General features: G+C 38.7%; 1 protein-coding gene across 2 annotated transcripts in view; it reads right to left on the reverse strand.

Moving 5' to 3' along the window:
• Positions 1 to 16,458, reverse strand: part of C1H1orf87 (chromosome 1 C1orf87 homolog) — an 82,915-nt gene that overhangs the window by 21,718 nt on the left and 44,739 nt on the right. For both annotated transcript variants that reach the window (XM_031669364.1, XM_021942200.2), the window contains exon 8: positions 12,569 to 12,666. In XM_031669364.1, coding sequence (XP_031525224.1) covers positions 12,569 to 12,666 — 98 coding nt within the window. The remainder of the gene's footprint in view (positions 1 to 12,568; positions 12,667 to 16,458) is intronic.

Raw genomic sequence — 16,458 nt, forward strand, 5'->3', positions numbered from 1 at the left:
TGAGTACTTTTTGTGCATTATCTCATTTAATCGAGACAACCATCTTATGGGGCAGGTAAGTGACTTGCCCAAGGGCACATGGATCAATGGGACAGCCAGGATTTATCCCCTGACTCCAAATCTATCTGAACATAATGTAACTTGACTTCAGTTATATTTCTGTGATCTCTGCAGTTCCATGGACACGGCTGTAGTGTCTCTTGACATTTATTATTGCAGAAGTCTGGTGTCAGTCTGATTTTTGGTCATTTATAATTAATTTTTTCTTTGTTTGCTTTGGTTTAGTTTTATTGGGTTTTTGGCCTGGATCCCTGAATAATTGCCTTTGTCTTTATAATATAAAAGTTTTGTTGGAATGATGTGCATACATTTTTTCTTAATTGAGCTTATGTCACACTGAGTCCCTTCAATCTCTACAGCTGTACAAGCTCTGCAAAGTTTCTTCAGTTGGGACTTCCATTTTTATTTCTTTTTCCATTCTTTCTAGTTTTCTTTTTAATAATACCAAAGAAATCTCTATTTCTGAGGTTGAATCTCTATTCTTCTTCTTTTATATCTACTATCCTCATTTTCTTCTTTGCTATTTTCCTCTAGATTTTGTAAAAGCCTCTTAAATTTGACATTATATATTGATTCCTGGTTACCTCTTAATTCAGCTATGGAAATTTTAGTTTTCTTGAAACCATCCATATTTACCAAAATTCTTTCTAGTTTCCTCTGTTCATGTTTTGTGCTTTTTAAGTTTCATTTTTGTGTCCTTTTAATCTCATTATGTTGATTACTTTCCAATTCATTTCAGTAGAGGACATGGCTTCTTATACTCTACAAAAAAATCAATGGTTTTCTAAATTTTTCTTAGAGTAGATCAATTTAAAAGGTCTGTTGAGATTTGGAGCCTGCAGAATTGTGGCTCCCTTTCCATGTTTTGTAGTGTGTGTGTTTTTTAAAAATTAGGTATTATGCTTCAAATGAGTATCTATTCGTGTTCAGTAAAACCCAGCAGATGAGTTGCATTGATTTCCTTTGGCCTTGCTCACTGCTCACTAGACCGGAAGTCAAGGGCAGATGACAACTTTCATCCACTCCTGGTGCCTCTCAGGCATACACCTGGTACACCTTGATAGGGCAGAGATAGGATCTTCTCGCTACATTTGTTGTATATCGCCTACCCCATATTGGTATAGTATGCCATAAGCTAATGCTCCTCATCATATACAACAGACAGTGATCTTCCTCTCTGTACTAACCTCTACAACTTTATTATCAGATATTACCTTCATCAGATGCAAGCATCATAGTCATATTTTCCCTTTCCCACCTCGCTTACTTCAACTTTCTGCTGTCATTCTTGATAGTTGAGCTCTCCAAATAGGCACAGAAGAGTTGTGTGTGATTAAGTATACATGTGTGTATCCTTGGGCAGGGGAGGGAGGGAAAGGAGACGTGGGAACCATAGTGCTCAGGCTGCACAAGAAAACAGCACTTGTGTAATTTTCTTGTTGGTCAAGACTTGGGTCCCCAAATCAAGGGGAAGATTGTGGTGAAGGGATAAAGTATTTTCTGTTTTCTGCACTTCTTATAGGTGGATAGGGCACAGCTTGGGGCGTGCAACTCATTTATTTTCCCACATTCCATTTATTATAGTTAGTGAAGAATTTTTTGGTACATTCTGACACTAGAGTCCCTATTAGTCAGTTTTTGCTGATCCTGTATTGTTTGTCTCTTTCCTTCTTCATAGAAATTTTAGTTAGGGGTTGTTAGGCAGATGTTATTTTATACAAAAAGCCTCATACATTAGAAAACCAAACAAACCTAAATGCACTAAACACACAAAATGTAGGCTATTTTACTGGAACATCCTTGTAACACTGATGAAGGTAGTTTCAGCTGGCATGCTGTTCTGTGAGGGTTATGAAGGCTTAAGTCAAAAGGTTTGCCGGTGTTCACCTCCTAAGCCCATTACCTTTTTGCCTCCTGAAATGTATGTTCCAGCCATAATGAACAGTATATAGTTCACCAAACTTATTTTTGCTTGGCTTTTGTCTCAGCACATACGGCTCCTTATCTCTGAAATACTCTTCCCTGTCCCTTACCTGGTTAGCTCCTACAAATCCCACCAAGCTCAGCTGAGACATAGTATAGAATATTGATAAAGAGTCAGCTCTGTTCAGACTGCCAGGATCAGAAGTTAAGTCCCATGATTTGAAGAATTGCCTTCAGAATCCTGTAATCTTCTACTTCAGTCAAGGGAAACAAAATATGCCAGAAGGAGGAGTCAGACAGGAGGATTACTGAAGAGGCCTTTAGCCTTTAGGGACTATATTAGTTTGCTGGGGTTGTGTTATGGTCTAAATGTTTATATCTCCCCCACATTCATGTACTGAAATCCTCACTCTCATGGTATTAGGAGCTATGGTCTTAGGAAAGTGATTAGGCCATGGAGGGCAGTGCCCTCATGCATGGGATTAGTATTCTTATAAAGGAGGCCTAAGAGAGACCTTTTTCTGCTTTCACCATAGGAGGTCACAGTGAAAAAAACATCTGTCTCTAAGGAACTGGACCCTCACCAAACACTAAATCTGCTTGTGTCTTGATCTTGGACTTCCTGACCTCCAGAAATCTGAGAAATAAATTTATGTTTTTTTATAAACCACCAAGTCAATAGTATTCTGTTATGGCAGTCCAAATGGTCTCAGACAGGCTGCCATAACAAAATACCGCAGATCACATGGCTTAAACAACAGAAATTTATTTTCTCACAGTTCTGGAGGCTGGAAGTCCAAGATCAAGGTGTCAGTAGGTTTAGTTTCTTCCAAGGCCTCTCTCCTTGGCTTGCAGATGGCCACTTTCTTGCTGTGTTCTCTGTGCATGGTCTTTCCTCTGTGCACGTACATCCCTGGTGTCTCTTTGTGTCTCCAAATGTCCACTTCCTATAAGGACACCCTTCAGATTGGATTAGAACCCAAACTAATAGTCTCATTTTAACTCAGTTATCACTTCTTTATTTTTAGTTTTAGGGGGACAGAGTCTCACTTTGTCACCCAGGCTGGAGTGCAGTGGTACGATCTCAGCTCACTACAAACTCTCCTTCCTAGGTTCAAGCAATTCTCATGCCTCAGCCTTGAGAGTAGCTGGGACTGCAGGCATGTGCCACCATGCCAGCTAATTTTTGTATTTTTAGTAGAGGCAGGGTTTTCCCAGGTTGGTCAGGCTGGTGTTGAACTCCTGACCTCAAGTGATCTGCTCACCTCCGCCTCCCAAAGTGTTGGGATTACAGGCATAAGCCACCATAACCAGCCTATCACTTCTTTAAAAGGCCCTCCAAATATAGCCATATTCTGAATTACTAGGGATTAACACTTCAATATGTGAACTTTGGAGGGATACAATTCAGCCTTTAACAGCCCTAACAGAAGGAAGAGTCAAAGAAGCCTAACTTTTGAGAGTTAGCCAAGCCAAGGAGAGAGGCCTTCGAAGAAACTAAACCTACTGACACCTTGATCTTGGACTTCTAGCCTCCACAACTGTGAGAAAATAAATCTCTGTTGTTTAAGCCATGTGATCTGGTAAGGAAAGGTTGCTTCCAAACTCTGGGCTTCTTTGGATAATACCTGCCCCTGGAGCTTAAATGTTTCCCTCTTTGGTATTCATACCTTACATTCCTCCTGGGTCCTGGAGGAGGGGGCAAGAGATACTAAACTGAAATCTAGAATTCTCTTTAGCATCAAGCCCAAGGGTGAAGCCAGCTCTGGAACTTAGGCAGTTTGGCTAAAGCCTCTGTGCCTAGCCATTCTCTTATAAACTGAGTTTCATAGGACTTGTAGGAGACTCAGTGTAGTGTAGTGACCAAGAGACGAGACTGAAGGTAGAGGGCCTACATTTGACTTAGCCTTATTGATGAATTCATTTATTACTTGTGTATTGGTTTTAGCCTCTCTGTGCCTCTGTGCCTCAGTTTCCTCACTTGAAAAATAATATACCTACTTCATGGAAAAGTTGTAATAATTAAAAGAGTTAATATTTATAAAGCACTTATTATTATTTTCTGGAAGAGAAAAGGCAGCAGGTCTGATTTCTAAGGCACAGCCAATGGGCAGATCTATACCATATCTCTAATAGCTTGCTACCTAACACTTTTCCTATTCCCTTTATAAGTAATTGCTGAATCAGACACCTCATGTTTCCTTCATCTTCTAAAATCCTCTGGTTGTTTCTGGGATTAGCAAAACCAGTCTTTTTCAACTTAATTGCACTCTCAATAATGGGCCAGATGTGTATGATAAGTCCTGCTTGTGGCTGTGTCAATTGCTCCCTTCTATTCATGAAGCTTCCATAGCAGCTTTATTATTTATCCCTTCCCCCAACGCAATTTGGCTTGTGTGCATGTGTTTTAAACTGGTTTGAAGCATTTAATTTTGCCAATACAATTTTAGAGTATTAGTTTGCCTCCTGTTCTCTCTCTGCCCTCCTTAATTACCATTTATTGCAAAGTCACACAGAAACATTAAATGCTAATTCTGATTTACATGTTTCTGGCCAAGAACACGGATAATAATTTCCATCCAACACAACCTGAACTCATTTTACATAAGGGTGATTCAGAGTAGAGATTTGAAATCGTAATCAAGTCTTTCTCAAAATCGCCTTATCCTGGCAGTCATTCACTAATGTCTCTGCTAATTGGTAGGCAAATGGCAAAAAAACAAATCTCAATGTTAAAACAACAACAACAACAACTTTGTAACAGGGTTTGTGAAATTGCTCCTCTCGTCAACTCTTACAACATGACAGTTTAAGGAGGAAACACAACTCATTTTATTTGGTTAGATGGGGCTAATCCCACATCACCATAATCCCTCCTGATGTTTTATTGATTCTAAAGGACATTTAGTCAGGAAGCAGCTCAGCACTAGAATCCTGCTAATTAGCAAGCAGCCACATTCCAAATGGGTTCCCAATTGAACAGCAGATTAATGGACAATATGTACTAAAATAATGATTCGTGCATTCAGCTTCTAAAATGTGTGTCTAAATTGCATCTTTAATCTCTTAAGGATATAGGTTTGCGTACAAAGCCCTTAACAAAATGGATTTAATTCAACAAAAGAAGCTTTAGCCAATGACTGTTTAGGGATGAAACAGGTTTATTTCTTATAAATGCAATTCTTTTTTAGTTCTTACGGTTTTGATATCCTTGAACATTTAAAAGACAAAGACAGGTGAGTAAAGAAATCAGTGTGCTTCTCTGATCTGCACAAAAACAGTGAGAAACTGAGAGTGTTGATAGGATGATAAGTAGCTTAACCTTATTTGCTCCCCATTTTCTTTTGGTCTCATATTCCTAATTCTTGGAATCTTGGTTCTGGATCTCAATTTTTAATCAACAAACATCTATTGAGTCTCTACTATGTATAAGTATAATGTGAGCTTTGATACTTGCTTTTTCTTCCTTTAGATTGGTGCCTTTTTGGTATTAATTTTAGTCTTGCGATTTTCTACTCAGCTCTTAGCTCAGTTTTCTGCGTTTCCAGCTTAGCCACACCCCTCTCGTTCATCCAACCACCCCCAAGGTTTTAAAGAAGGCAGACTCTCATGTCCAAAGCTGGCATAGTGGAAATTCATTGACTAAGCTCAGTATCATAACCTCATTATTCATATGTTCATTGATTGATGTGCCTCATAACCTTTACCCTTCATTTTTCTGTATTGCTCCATGTGATATGCCATATATTCTAACTTAGGTATTATTTATCTTTCCCATTAGAATATCAGTTTCATGAGCAAAGGGGTTTTGTTTTTTTCATATCTATATTCCTAGTGTGTAAGAGTAGTGCTTGGTATGTAGTGGGTACCCAGTAAATGCTTGCTAAATAAATGAATAAGTAAATTCCTCAAACATTTACTGTGTACCTATCATGTGGCAATGACATGGTTTGGCTTTGTGTCCCCACCCAAATCTAATGTCAAAGTGTATTCTCCATGTGTTGAAGGAGGGGCCTGATGGCAGGTGACTGGATCATGGGGGCAGATTTCCCCCATGCTGTTCTCGTGATAGTTTTCACAAGATCTGATAGTTTAAAAGTGTGGCACATCCCCCTTCACTGTCTCTCTCTCTCTCCTGCTTTGCCATGGTAAGGTATGCTTGCTTTCCCTTTGCCTTTTGCCTTGATCGTTAAGTTTCCTATGGCCTCTCAGCCATCCTTCCTGTTAAGCCTGTAAATCTATAAGTCAATTAAACCTCTTTTCTTCATAAATTACCCAGTCTCAGGTAGTTCCTTACAGCAATGTAAAAACAGACTGACAGAGAAAATTGGTACCAGGAGAGTGGGGCACTACTATAAAGATACATGAAAATGTGGAAGTGACTTCCAAACTGGGTAATGGGCAAAGGTTGAAACATTTTGGAGGGCTCAGAAGAAGACAGGAAGATGTGGGAAAAAAATTTGAAACTTCCTGGAGACTTGTTGAATGGTTTTGATCAAAATGCTGACAGTGACATGGACAATGACGTCCAGGCTGAGGTGGTCTCAAATGAGAATGAGGAACTTTTTGGGAAATGGAGTAAAGGTCCCTCTTTCTATACTTTAGCAAAAAGACTGGCAATATTTTGCCCCTGCCTTAGAGATCTGTGGAACTTTGAACTTGAGAGAAGTGATTTAGGGTATCTGGCAGAAGAAATTTCTAAGCAGCAAAGCATTCAAGATGTGACCTGGTTGTGTCTAAAAATGTACAGTCATAAGCATTTACAAAGAGATGGTCTAAAATTGCAATTTATGTTTAAAAGGGAAGCAGAGAAAAAAAGTTTGGAAAATTTGTAGCCTGACTATGAGGTAGAAAGGAAAAGCACATTTTCTGGGGAGAAAGTCAAGCTGGCTGCAGAAATTTGCATAAGTGATGAGGAGCTATATATTAATAGCCAGGACAATGGGAAAAATGTCTCCAGGTCATTTCAGAGATCTTGGCAGCCCCTCCCATCACAGGCCTGGAGACCTGGGAGGGAAAAATAGTTTCATGGACTGGGTCCAGGGCCCCACTGCTCTGTGTAGCCTCAGGACGTGGTGCCCTGCATCCCAGTTGCTCCAGCTCCAGCTGTGGCTGAAAGGGACCAAGGCACAGCACAAGCCATGGCTTCAGAGGGTGCAAGCCCCAAGACTTTGTAGCTTCCATGGAGTGTTGGGCCTGTGGATGTGCAGAAGGCAAGAGTTTGGGAGCCTTTGCCTAGATTTCAGAGGATGTATGGAAATGCCTGGATGTTCAGGCAGAAGTCTGCTGAAGGGGTGGAGCCCTAATGGAGAACCTCCACTAGGGCAGTGCAGTGGGGAAATGTGGGATTGGAGCTCCTGTACAGAGTCCCCACTAGGGGACTGCTAGTGGAGTTGTAAAAAGAGGGTGTACAGTCCTCCAGACCCCAGCATGGTAAATCCAGTGACAGCTTTCAACCATGTACCTGGAAAAGCCACAGGCATTCAATGCAAGCTTGTGAAAGCAGCCAAAGGAGTTGTACCCTGAAGAACCACAGGGGCAGAGCTGCCCAAACCCTTAGGAACCCACCCCTTGCATCAGTGTGCTCTGGATGTGAGACATAGAGTCAAAATAAATTATTTTGGAGCTTTAAGATTTAATAACTGCCCTGCTGGGTTTTGGACTTGCATGGGTACTGTAGCTCCTTTGTTTTGGCCCATTTCTTCCTTTTGGAATGGGAGCATTTACCCAATGCCTGTACCCCCACTGTATCTTGGAAGCAACTGACTTGTTTTTGATTTTACAGGCTCATAGGTAGAAGAGATTTACCTTGTCTCAGATGAGACTTTGGACTTGGACTTTTGCATTAATGCTGGAATGAGTTAAGACTTTAGGGGACTGTTGGGAAGGCATGATTGGTTTCGAAATGTAAAAAGAACATGAGACTTGGGAGGACCTGGGGGCAGAATGATATTGCTTGACTCTGTGTCCCTACCGAAATCTCATGTCAAATTGTAATCTCCATGTACTGAAGGAAGGGCCTAGTGGGAGGTGATTGGGTCATGAGGGCGGATTTGCCCCATGCTGTTCTCATGATGGTCAGTGAGTTCTCATGAGGTTTGATGGTTTAAAACTGCACATGTACCCTAGAACTTAAAGTATAATTAAAAAATCAAAACAAAACAAAACAAAAAAACTGTGGCACTTCCCCCCTCGCTGTCTCTCTTTCTCTCTCTCCTGATTTGCCATGGTAAGACGTGTTTGCTTCCCCTTTGCCTTTCACTGTGATTGTAAGTTTCCTGAGGCCTCCCATCCATTCTTACTGTACAGCCTACAGAATTATGAGTCAGTTAAACTTCTTTTCTTCAGAAATTACTCAGTCTCATGTAGTTCCTTATAGCACTGTGAGAACGAACTAATACAGCCAAGTACTAGGCTAGATGTTGGAAATATAGTGTGAGGAAAATAGTCATGCCCCTTGCTAGCATGGAGATCACTATGTAGACTTTAAACTAACAAATAACGCAAATACACAAATAATTACAAATAGTGATAAGTGTTAGCAAATAAAATGACTGTGTGCCATGACAGAGTACAGCCCAAGGGACCTGATTTTGATGACTTGGGTAAGGAAGGCCTTCTTCAAGGTGCTCATGAGATAGGGACTGAGAAGAATTTATGTATCTGCATCCCTGAGAATATTTTGAGGGATCACACCTCTAATTCAATTCAAGTCAATGTATCCCCAACCCCCAATTCAGTTCAAGTCAATAAATACTTATTGAGAACCTACTATGTACCAGGCACTGCTCTAGACACTTTGGATACATCAATGAATAAAACAAAGACCCTTTCTTCCCCGTGGCACTATCATCTACTGTCTGTCAGGGAGATACAGATAATAACTAAACAGATGATAAATCAGCAAATTACCTAATTCATTAGAGGTTGATAAGTGTATAAAAGAAAACACAAGAAGACTAGCTTAAGGGGAACAAAGGATGGGGACCACAGCTTTAAATAGGGTGGTTAGTGTAGGTCTCATTGACAAGGAGATATTTGAGCAAAAACTTGAAGAAGGTGAGGGAGTTAGCATAAGGGTATCTGTGGGAAGAGCTTTCAAGGTAGAGGGAACATTCAAAGGATAGGTGCTAAGCGGAAGTCTGCATGGTGTGTTTGAGGAAGAAAAGAGGCATGGTGTAACTGGAACAGATTAGGGAAAGGAAATTTTAGATGCAGCCAGAGAAGTGATGGGGGAGCAGCTCGTGTAGAGGACTTTGATTTTTTTTTTTTTTTTTTTTTGCCTTCTACATGTAATAACATACTCTTGCAGTGTTTTGAGAAGAGTAATGATGTGAACCCTTTTAGGTTTATTAATAGATTATAATAGCTGTAGGAGTGAGGATAAATTAGGTATAAGAGTAGAAATAGAGTTCAGTTAGGAGGCTATTACAGAAATCCAGGAGAAAGATAATGGTAGTGTGGATGGGTGTTGTTAAGTAACAATAGAGGGGGTGACAGGGAACCAGATTCTGGATATAAGTTGATTTTCTAATTAAATAAATTAAATCAATAATTAATAATCTTTCAAAACAGCAAGTTCCAGGCCCAGTTGTGTTCACTGGTGAATTCTACCAAAAATTTGAGAAGGAAATTGTAGTAGTTTCCCCTTACCTACACGGTGTATATTCCAAGACCCATCGTGGATACCTGAAACCACAGCTAGTACTGAACCCTACATATGTCCTATGCACAAATTTCTTTTTCCTTCTTCACAATTGTACGAACAGAAGATTTGTTCTTTTTGTAGATCTTAGCAACCTCAGCATACATTTATTTTCCTCATTAAGTTGCGAGCTTTCACCTTTTTACATAAGAAATTACTTTACAGTTTATCTTTGGCATATGCAAGTTGCCAGCATTACTACTTTTTTGCTTTGAGGCCATTAATAAGCACAATAAGAATTACTTGAACACAAGCACTGTGATACCATGACAGTCAATCTGATAACCAAGACAGCTACTAAGTGACCAACACAGGGGTAACATATACAGCATGGATATATGTTGGATGAAGGTATGATCATGACCCAGGCAGAACCAAGCAGGATAGAATAAGATTTCTTCATGCTGCTCAGAATGGTGCACAACTTAAAATTTATAACTTGCTTATTTCTGGAATTTTCCATTTAATATTTTCAGACCATTGGTAACTGAAGTCATAGAAAGTGAAACCACAGAAAAGGGAAGCCTACTATAATTTGTCTTTTTCTCTGTGTGCTTTTAAGGTTTTTTCTTTACCACTGGGTTAAACAATTTGATCACAATGAACTTTTGCATGGTTTATTTCAAATTTCTTGTGTCTGAAGTTCATTGAGCTCCTTGGGTCCATGTCTTTATAGTTTACCCCAAATTTGAAAAAATTGCAGCTATTATTTGTTCAACATACTTTTCTTCCCTTCATCCCTCTCTTCCTTTTCTGAGACTCCAGTTTCCCATGTATTAGGTTGCTGGTGTCACAAGACCCAATGATGCTCTGTTAGTTTTTCCTTCATTTTTTCACACTGAGTTTTATTTTACATAGTGTCTATATCTGTGTCGTCAAACTCACTTATTTGTTATTGTGTGTATTATCTTCCATTGCTTCCATAACAAACATTTTTCTTTCAGGTATTGTATTTTTAAAATAAACCTTATTTTTTTAAAGTAGTCTTAGATTTTACAGAAAAAATTCAAGGTAGTACGGAGAATTTTCACATGCTTCATACTTGGTTTCCCTTTTGGTCAATATCTTACATTCATATGATACTATTGCTATGATTAATGGACCAATATTCATACATTATGATTAACTAAAGTCCATAATTCCAATATCCTTAGTTTTTACCTAATATTCCTTTTCTGTTCCAGATTCCCTCCAGGCTATCCCATAACATTTAGTCTTCATGTCCTCTTATGTTCTTGTTGGCTGGGACAGTTTCTCAGATCTTCCTCATTTTCAATGGTCTTCACAATTTTGTGGAGCACCGGCTAGGCATTGTGTAGAATGTCTCTGTTGTGAATTGTTTAGGGTTTTTCACATTATTACACTGGGGTTACATGTTGTAGTGGAGAAGACAGTGTATTTTTTTTTTAATCTCCAGAAGTTGTATTTGGATCTTTTTAAATCTTCCATACCTTTCATTATGTTCACGTCTTCCTATGCCTTCTTGAACAGGTGAAGTGTATTTATAAGTGCTCTTTTAACATGCTTGTTTACTAATTGTATTATCCGTGTTGTTTAGGAATCTGCTTGTATTAACTGGTTTTTCTCTGAATAATACGTCCTAATTTTCCTGCTTCTTTTTGTGCTCAGCAATTTTTGCATACATTTTAGAAACTGTGATTTTTGCATTGTTGATCAAAATTTTCTGTTCCTTTGAAGTTGGGGGACTTTGTTCTTAGATATAATTAAGTTGCTCAAAAACATTTTGATCATTTTCAAGCTTTGTTAGACTTTTAAGGTTTGTTGAGTTTGTCTGGGGTAATTTGGCACCATCATTACAATGCTGTACTTTTTTAAGGTTTCTACTCAATGCCATATGTGGTACAAGATCTTCTTCACTAGCTGGTGGAAACATGAAGTATTCCCAATCCTGTATGAGATCTAATGATGTTTCTACATCTTTCTTTTGGTGTTACTTTCCCTGGCCTTGGGTAGTTGCCTCAAATGGATACATTAGCCAGCACTCACATGAAGATTTAAGGGTAACTCTTAGAAATCTCCAGAGAGGGCTCCCTGGGGATTTCTCACCTCTCTACTCCTCTGTACTGTGCATTTTAGTCTTTTTGGCCTTCCTGAACTCGAAACTCTGTCGCTTTAACTCAGGGAGAATGCTGGGCTCTGCTTGAATTCCCCATTCCTATGCAATGAGCTAGCCTCACTTGCTTTGTTTTTCTTCTCCCAGGAGTCACTGTTCCGTGCTGTTTGCCATTCGATGTCTGAGAATCACTGCTTCACATATTTTGTCCTATATTTTTGTCATATATTTTTAGTTGTTAAAGGTGGAATGGTAAATCTAGTCCCTGATAGTCTGTAATGGTTGTAGGTGGAAGTTTCCTGCTTTGTTTTTCTACAGCGAAGAAGACCCTCTGGTCACAAAAAAAGCATACCTTCTTAACTCTATCAAGTGATGAAATCGATCGCTTCACACACAGAACTCCTACTCTAAAGACAGATCCAGTGTTTGGTATCCTAACAGAAGACAGAGTGAATAAAAAATTCGGGCTGCTCTCACAAAATGTCATTCCCTAGGTAGGAGTCTAGAAAATCCAAGATCAAGGTGCTGGCAGGTTAAGTTTTTGGTGAGGACCCTCTTCCTGACTTATAGATGGCTACCTTTTGTATCTTCACATGGAAGAGACAGGAAACTCTCACGTCTGTTCCTCTTGTTACAAAGACAATAATTTCATCATAGGGGTTTTACCTGTATGACTTCATCTAAACCTAATCACCTCCCAAAGCCAGTCTCCAAAAACCATCATATTTGAAGTTAAGGCTTCACCATATCATTTGGGGAAGGGGTGGTGGATACAAATATTCAGTTCTTAGCAAAAGTTGACTTACTTTATTTCATTTTGGTAACCCAAATCTTGATGGTTAAGCAATGTTTCCAGCAGGCTCAGGGTCAGATACAATCCATGCTTCCCACATATAGCCCTGACCTACAAGTTTGAAAAAAAAAAAAAGATTTCACTAGAATACAAAATGTTTCAATAGGATACGATTAATATTTTTCTCATAATTAGAAGCTATATTTTTTGACAAAGAATTAATACCCAGCAGTATATTCTACCATTGAGGTATCATTCAGGATATGATTTAGGACAAGAATGTGCAACTGAATGCTTACCAGCAAGTTTTTATACAGTTGACACAGAGGCATACTTCATTACTCAGAAGCCACTGGGGTTTGAAATGCTGATCTTACATTTTTATCAGCCATGGAATGGGTAGTCAATGCCTCTGTATTATACATACTTCATTATATAGGTGAATTGCTAAATGTTTTTGTTTCATCCATTTTGATTTGCAAAACAAGCTTGTTGTATTAGTGGGGTTAATATTACTATCTACATTTTATATATGAGGAAATAAAGACTTGGAGAGATTAAGTATTTCCTTAATGTCACATAGCTAATAAGTTATGGAACTTAGTCTAGAAACCAGATGCTCAGATAAATATTTGTTGAATGAATGAATGAGGTGTCATTGAAGTTTCCCAAGTTCATAATATGTTATAAATCTTGTTCTGAACTAGTACAAACTAGTTCAGTTCTCAGGTTGGTGGGTAAGTGACACTTAGATTCAAATATTTCAAACTTTTAGTGTGTAGTAACTTTTGTTGCATATTTAGAATAATGGTTAAACATCTAAATGATAGAATCAAACAGACCTTATTTGAGCACAGGTCTGCTTCCTGTGATCTCTCTGATCTTGGGAAGTTACTTAACCTTTTTATAGCTGCAGCTTCATTTATTAAACAAGACTAGTACTTCCTACTTCCCAGGATTCTGTGAGGATTTCATGATAAAGTTAGCATTTAGAATAGTGCCTGGCTCTTAGTAGGCATTTGATTAATATTTGATGAAATAAAGAAAAGACAGAGGGAGGAGAGAGGAAGCAGAGGGAGAGAGGAAAGAAGAGAGAAGAGGGGAGAGTAGGGGAAAGAAGAGAGAAGGAAAATAGAGAAATGGAAGAAGAAAGAAGAGAGGAAACAAGGGAGGGAGAGAGAGAGAAATAGCAGCGTATCAAGGAAGGAAGGGGAGAAGGAAGGAAAAAACAAATGTCGAGTTTAGTGTGTGGACTATTTACCCTAAATTGGACATTTCTAATAATAACTATGTAAATAAATATATAAAAAAGCAGCTACTAAAAATAGCTATTTAGTACAAACATAACTACGGTTGAGCATTCCTAATCCAAAAATCCAAAATCTGAAACTTTTTGAGTGCTGACAGGAAACCACAAGTGTGGAATTCTACACATTAGTATTTAACACAAACCTCGTTTCATACACAAAATTATTACAATTATTGTATAAAGTTACCTCCAGGCCATATGTATAAGTGATATATGAAACAAAGATAAATTTCATGTTTAGATTTGAAGTTCTGTCCCCAAGATAGTTCATTACATATACGTAACTATCCCAAATCCAATAAACATTCAAAATCCAAAACACTTCTGGTCCCAAATATTTCAGACAAGAGATACTTGACCTGTATTTTTAGTCACTGTTACTATTTTTAGAGGAAGTTCAGTGTAGTGCCTGTTTTAAACCTATCTTTTTATATTGATACTTCAGCCTTCGTGGGCTTTGCTGACCCTGGAGAGACTGCCCTTCCTGAAGTGTGACTTTTATCACCTAACCAACTTATCCAAAGCCCATACCCCAACCATCTATTTTATTGATGTGCTCACAGAGCCACTATTTCCCTGCTCTAACCACCCTGGGGCCAGGTACAGAGCCTGCTGGTTATGAAAGCTAGCCAATCCTAAGCCTGCTTACTCTGCTCTGTCCATTCCTTCCCGAAAACCCACAGAAAGTCTCGTGCCCACATTCCCCTCATTCTCTCTGCCTCCTGACAGAACTCGGTGCTTCCTCTGGCCTTGCAAGGTGTGGCCTGGCCCTGCAGGGTGTGGGGTGCCCTCTCCTTTCAGCAACCATGAGAAACAAACTATCTTTTCGGTAGCAATCATCTCATTTCCTGATCTGTTGGTCTCACCATACTTGAATAATCATAAAACCAACATTTTAAAATGACAACAAAAAGCCCATCCTCATTTGTCTGTATGAAAGGAAAGACAACCAATCTGGATTTGAAACTCGCATGTTCCTATGTATAGAGGAGAAATGTCAGGGAAGCTTAGAAGAGGAAAAAAAAAAAGATTGATTTGAATCATGAAAAAATAAATAGAGTTTGCTAGAAGAATAAGGAGTTGAGGGGCATTCTAGGCAGAGGAAAAGCATGTGTAAATATGGGTGAGAAAAAGCACGGTGCTTTTTAGAAGCAGCATTTATTTTGACATTATCCATTCTGCTATCATATCCCTTTTCAGGTTGGGCTGTAATTAGCTGTTATTTGTTGAGCATTTCTACAAGGTGGTGGCTTACTCAGGACTGGAATTGGGTTTCATTCATTTTCTTATCACCATTGACTAGCACAGTATTGAAACATAAAGGATCAATAATTATTTAATAAATGTATATATGAGTGAAAGAGGCCATGAATGCATGAGTTGAATTCACTGAAGAGTGGCATATGCGTGAGTGGAGATGGGCAAAAAAATAAAGTTCAAGAGTCAGAGATTGGTCATGCTAGGCTATTTTACTCCATAAATAAGAACTGAACTATCTTCATGATTAGAACATATTGATATATTTTTGAACATCAATATTAAGAGAACATTCTAAAAACAGATCACTTACTTCTGGCAACATTGAGTTTTGCTTTAGGCTAAAATGAACAGCATATTAGAAATAGTACATCAGGGTTCCTAGAAGCAGACTGATTGATAGCTGCTAAGAACGGACTGCTGCCAGTTATAGAGGCACAACAGAAACATCTACCAGAAAATAACAGCAATTCCATGTTAGTCACGATTATTATTAAAATCCTTTAAAACATCAATATTCATAATGAGGACCCTTGGTAAGAAAATGTTTCTATGTAGTTTCTTCTGTTTATTAAGGAAATGTTTTTAACCAGAAGTAAATAAAATATCTGTTATTAAAAATTACATGTGAAATAAACATTCATTTCCCCAAAATGCTCCTTGAAAGAGCAGTGCACACTGTCTCAGCTCCCTCTTTTCCCACAGATAGCTCCATTTGCATTTTACCTCTTCATTTTGCTTAAACTATGTTTACCACGTTACTAGGAATCTCCATGGTTTTAAATTTAATGTATACTTTTCAATCCTATTTATAGATGATCTCGTTGCAGCATGAGACATGGCTGATCATTGCCACCCTTCTCCAAACTCTCTTTGTATTTTGCTTTTTTTTTTTTTTTAAACCACTCCTATGTCTCCTTTGATTGTTTTGAATTTCCTTTGTTGGCTTCTCTTTGTTTACCACTCCTTAGCAACGAGTGCTCTCCTCAGCCTTCTTCCATTCTCACTTGTCATTACATCCTTGGGTAATCTTAACTACTATGAATTCCACTCCATATTGAAAAGTCTTAAATCACTATTCAGTTTTCCTCTCTAGCCAGATCAGCATGTTCAAAACTGAACTCATCACTCCTTCCTCTACCCCTCTCAATTACTCCTTTTCTGTTTCCTATCTCAGAGAATGGCACCACTGTCCATCAGGTTGCCAAAGCTAGAACCTTGGAAGTCATTCTTTATTTCTCCCAAGTCGGGGCCCCTATCCAATTAGTCATCAAGACTTGCTTTTCTACCTCCTTGATGTCTCCATCCCTCCTGGTACTGCCTTGGCTTAAACCCTC

Source organism: Papio anubis, chromosome 1 (assembly GCF_008728515.1).
Source record: "Papio anubis isolate 15944 chromosome 1, Panubis1.0, whole genome shotgun sequence".
Taxonomy (NCBI): domain Eukaryota; kingdom Metazoa; phylum Chordata; class Mammalia; order Primates; family Cercopithecidae; genus Papio; species Papio anubis.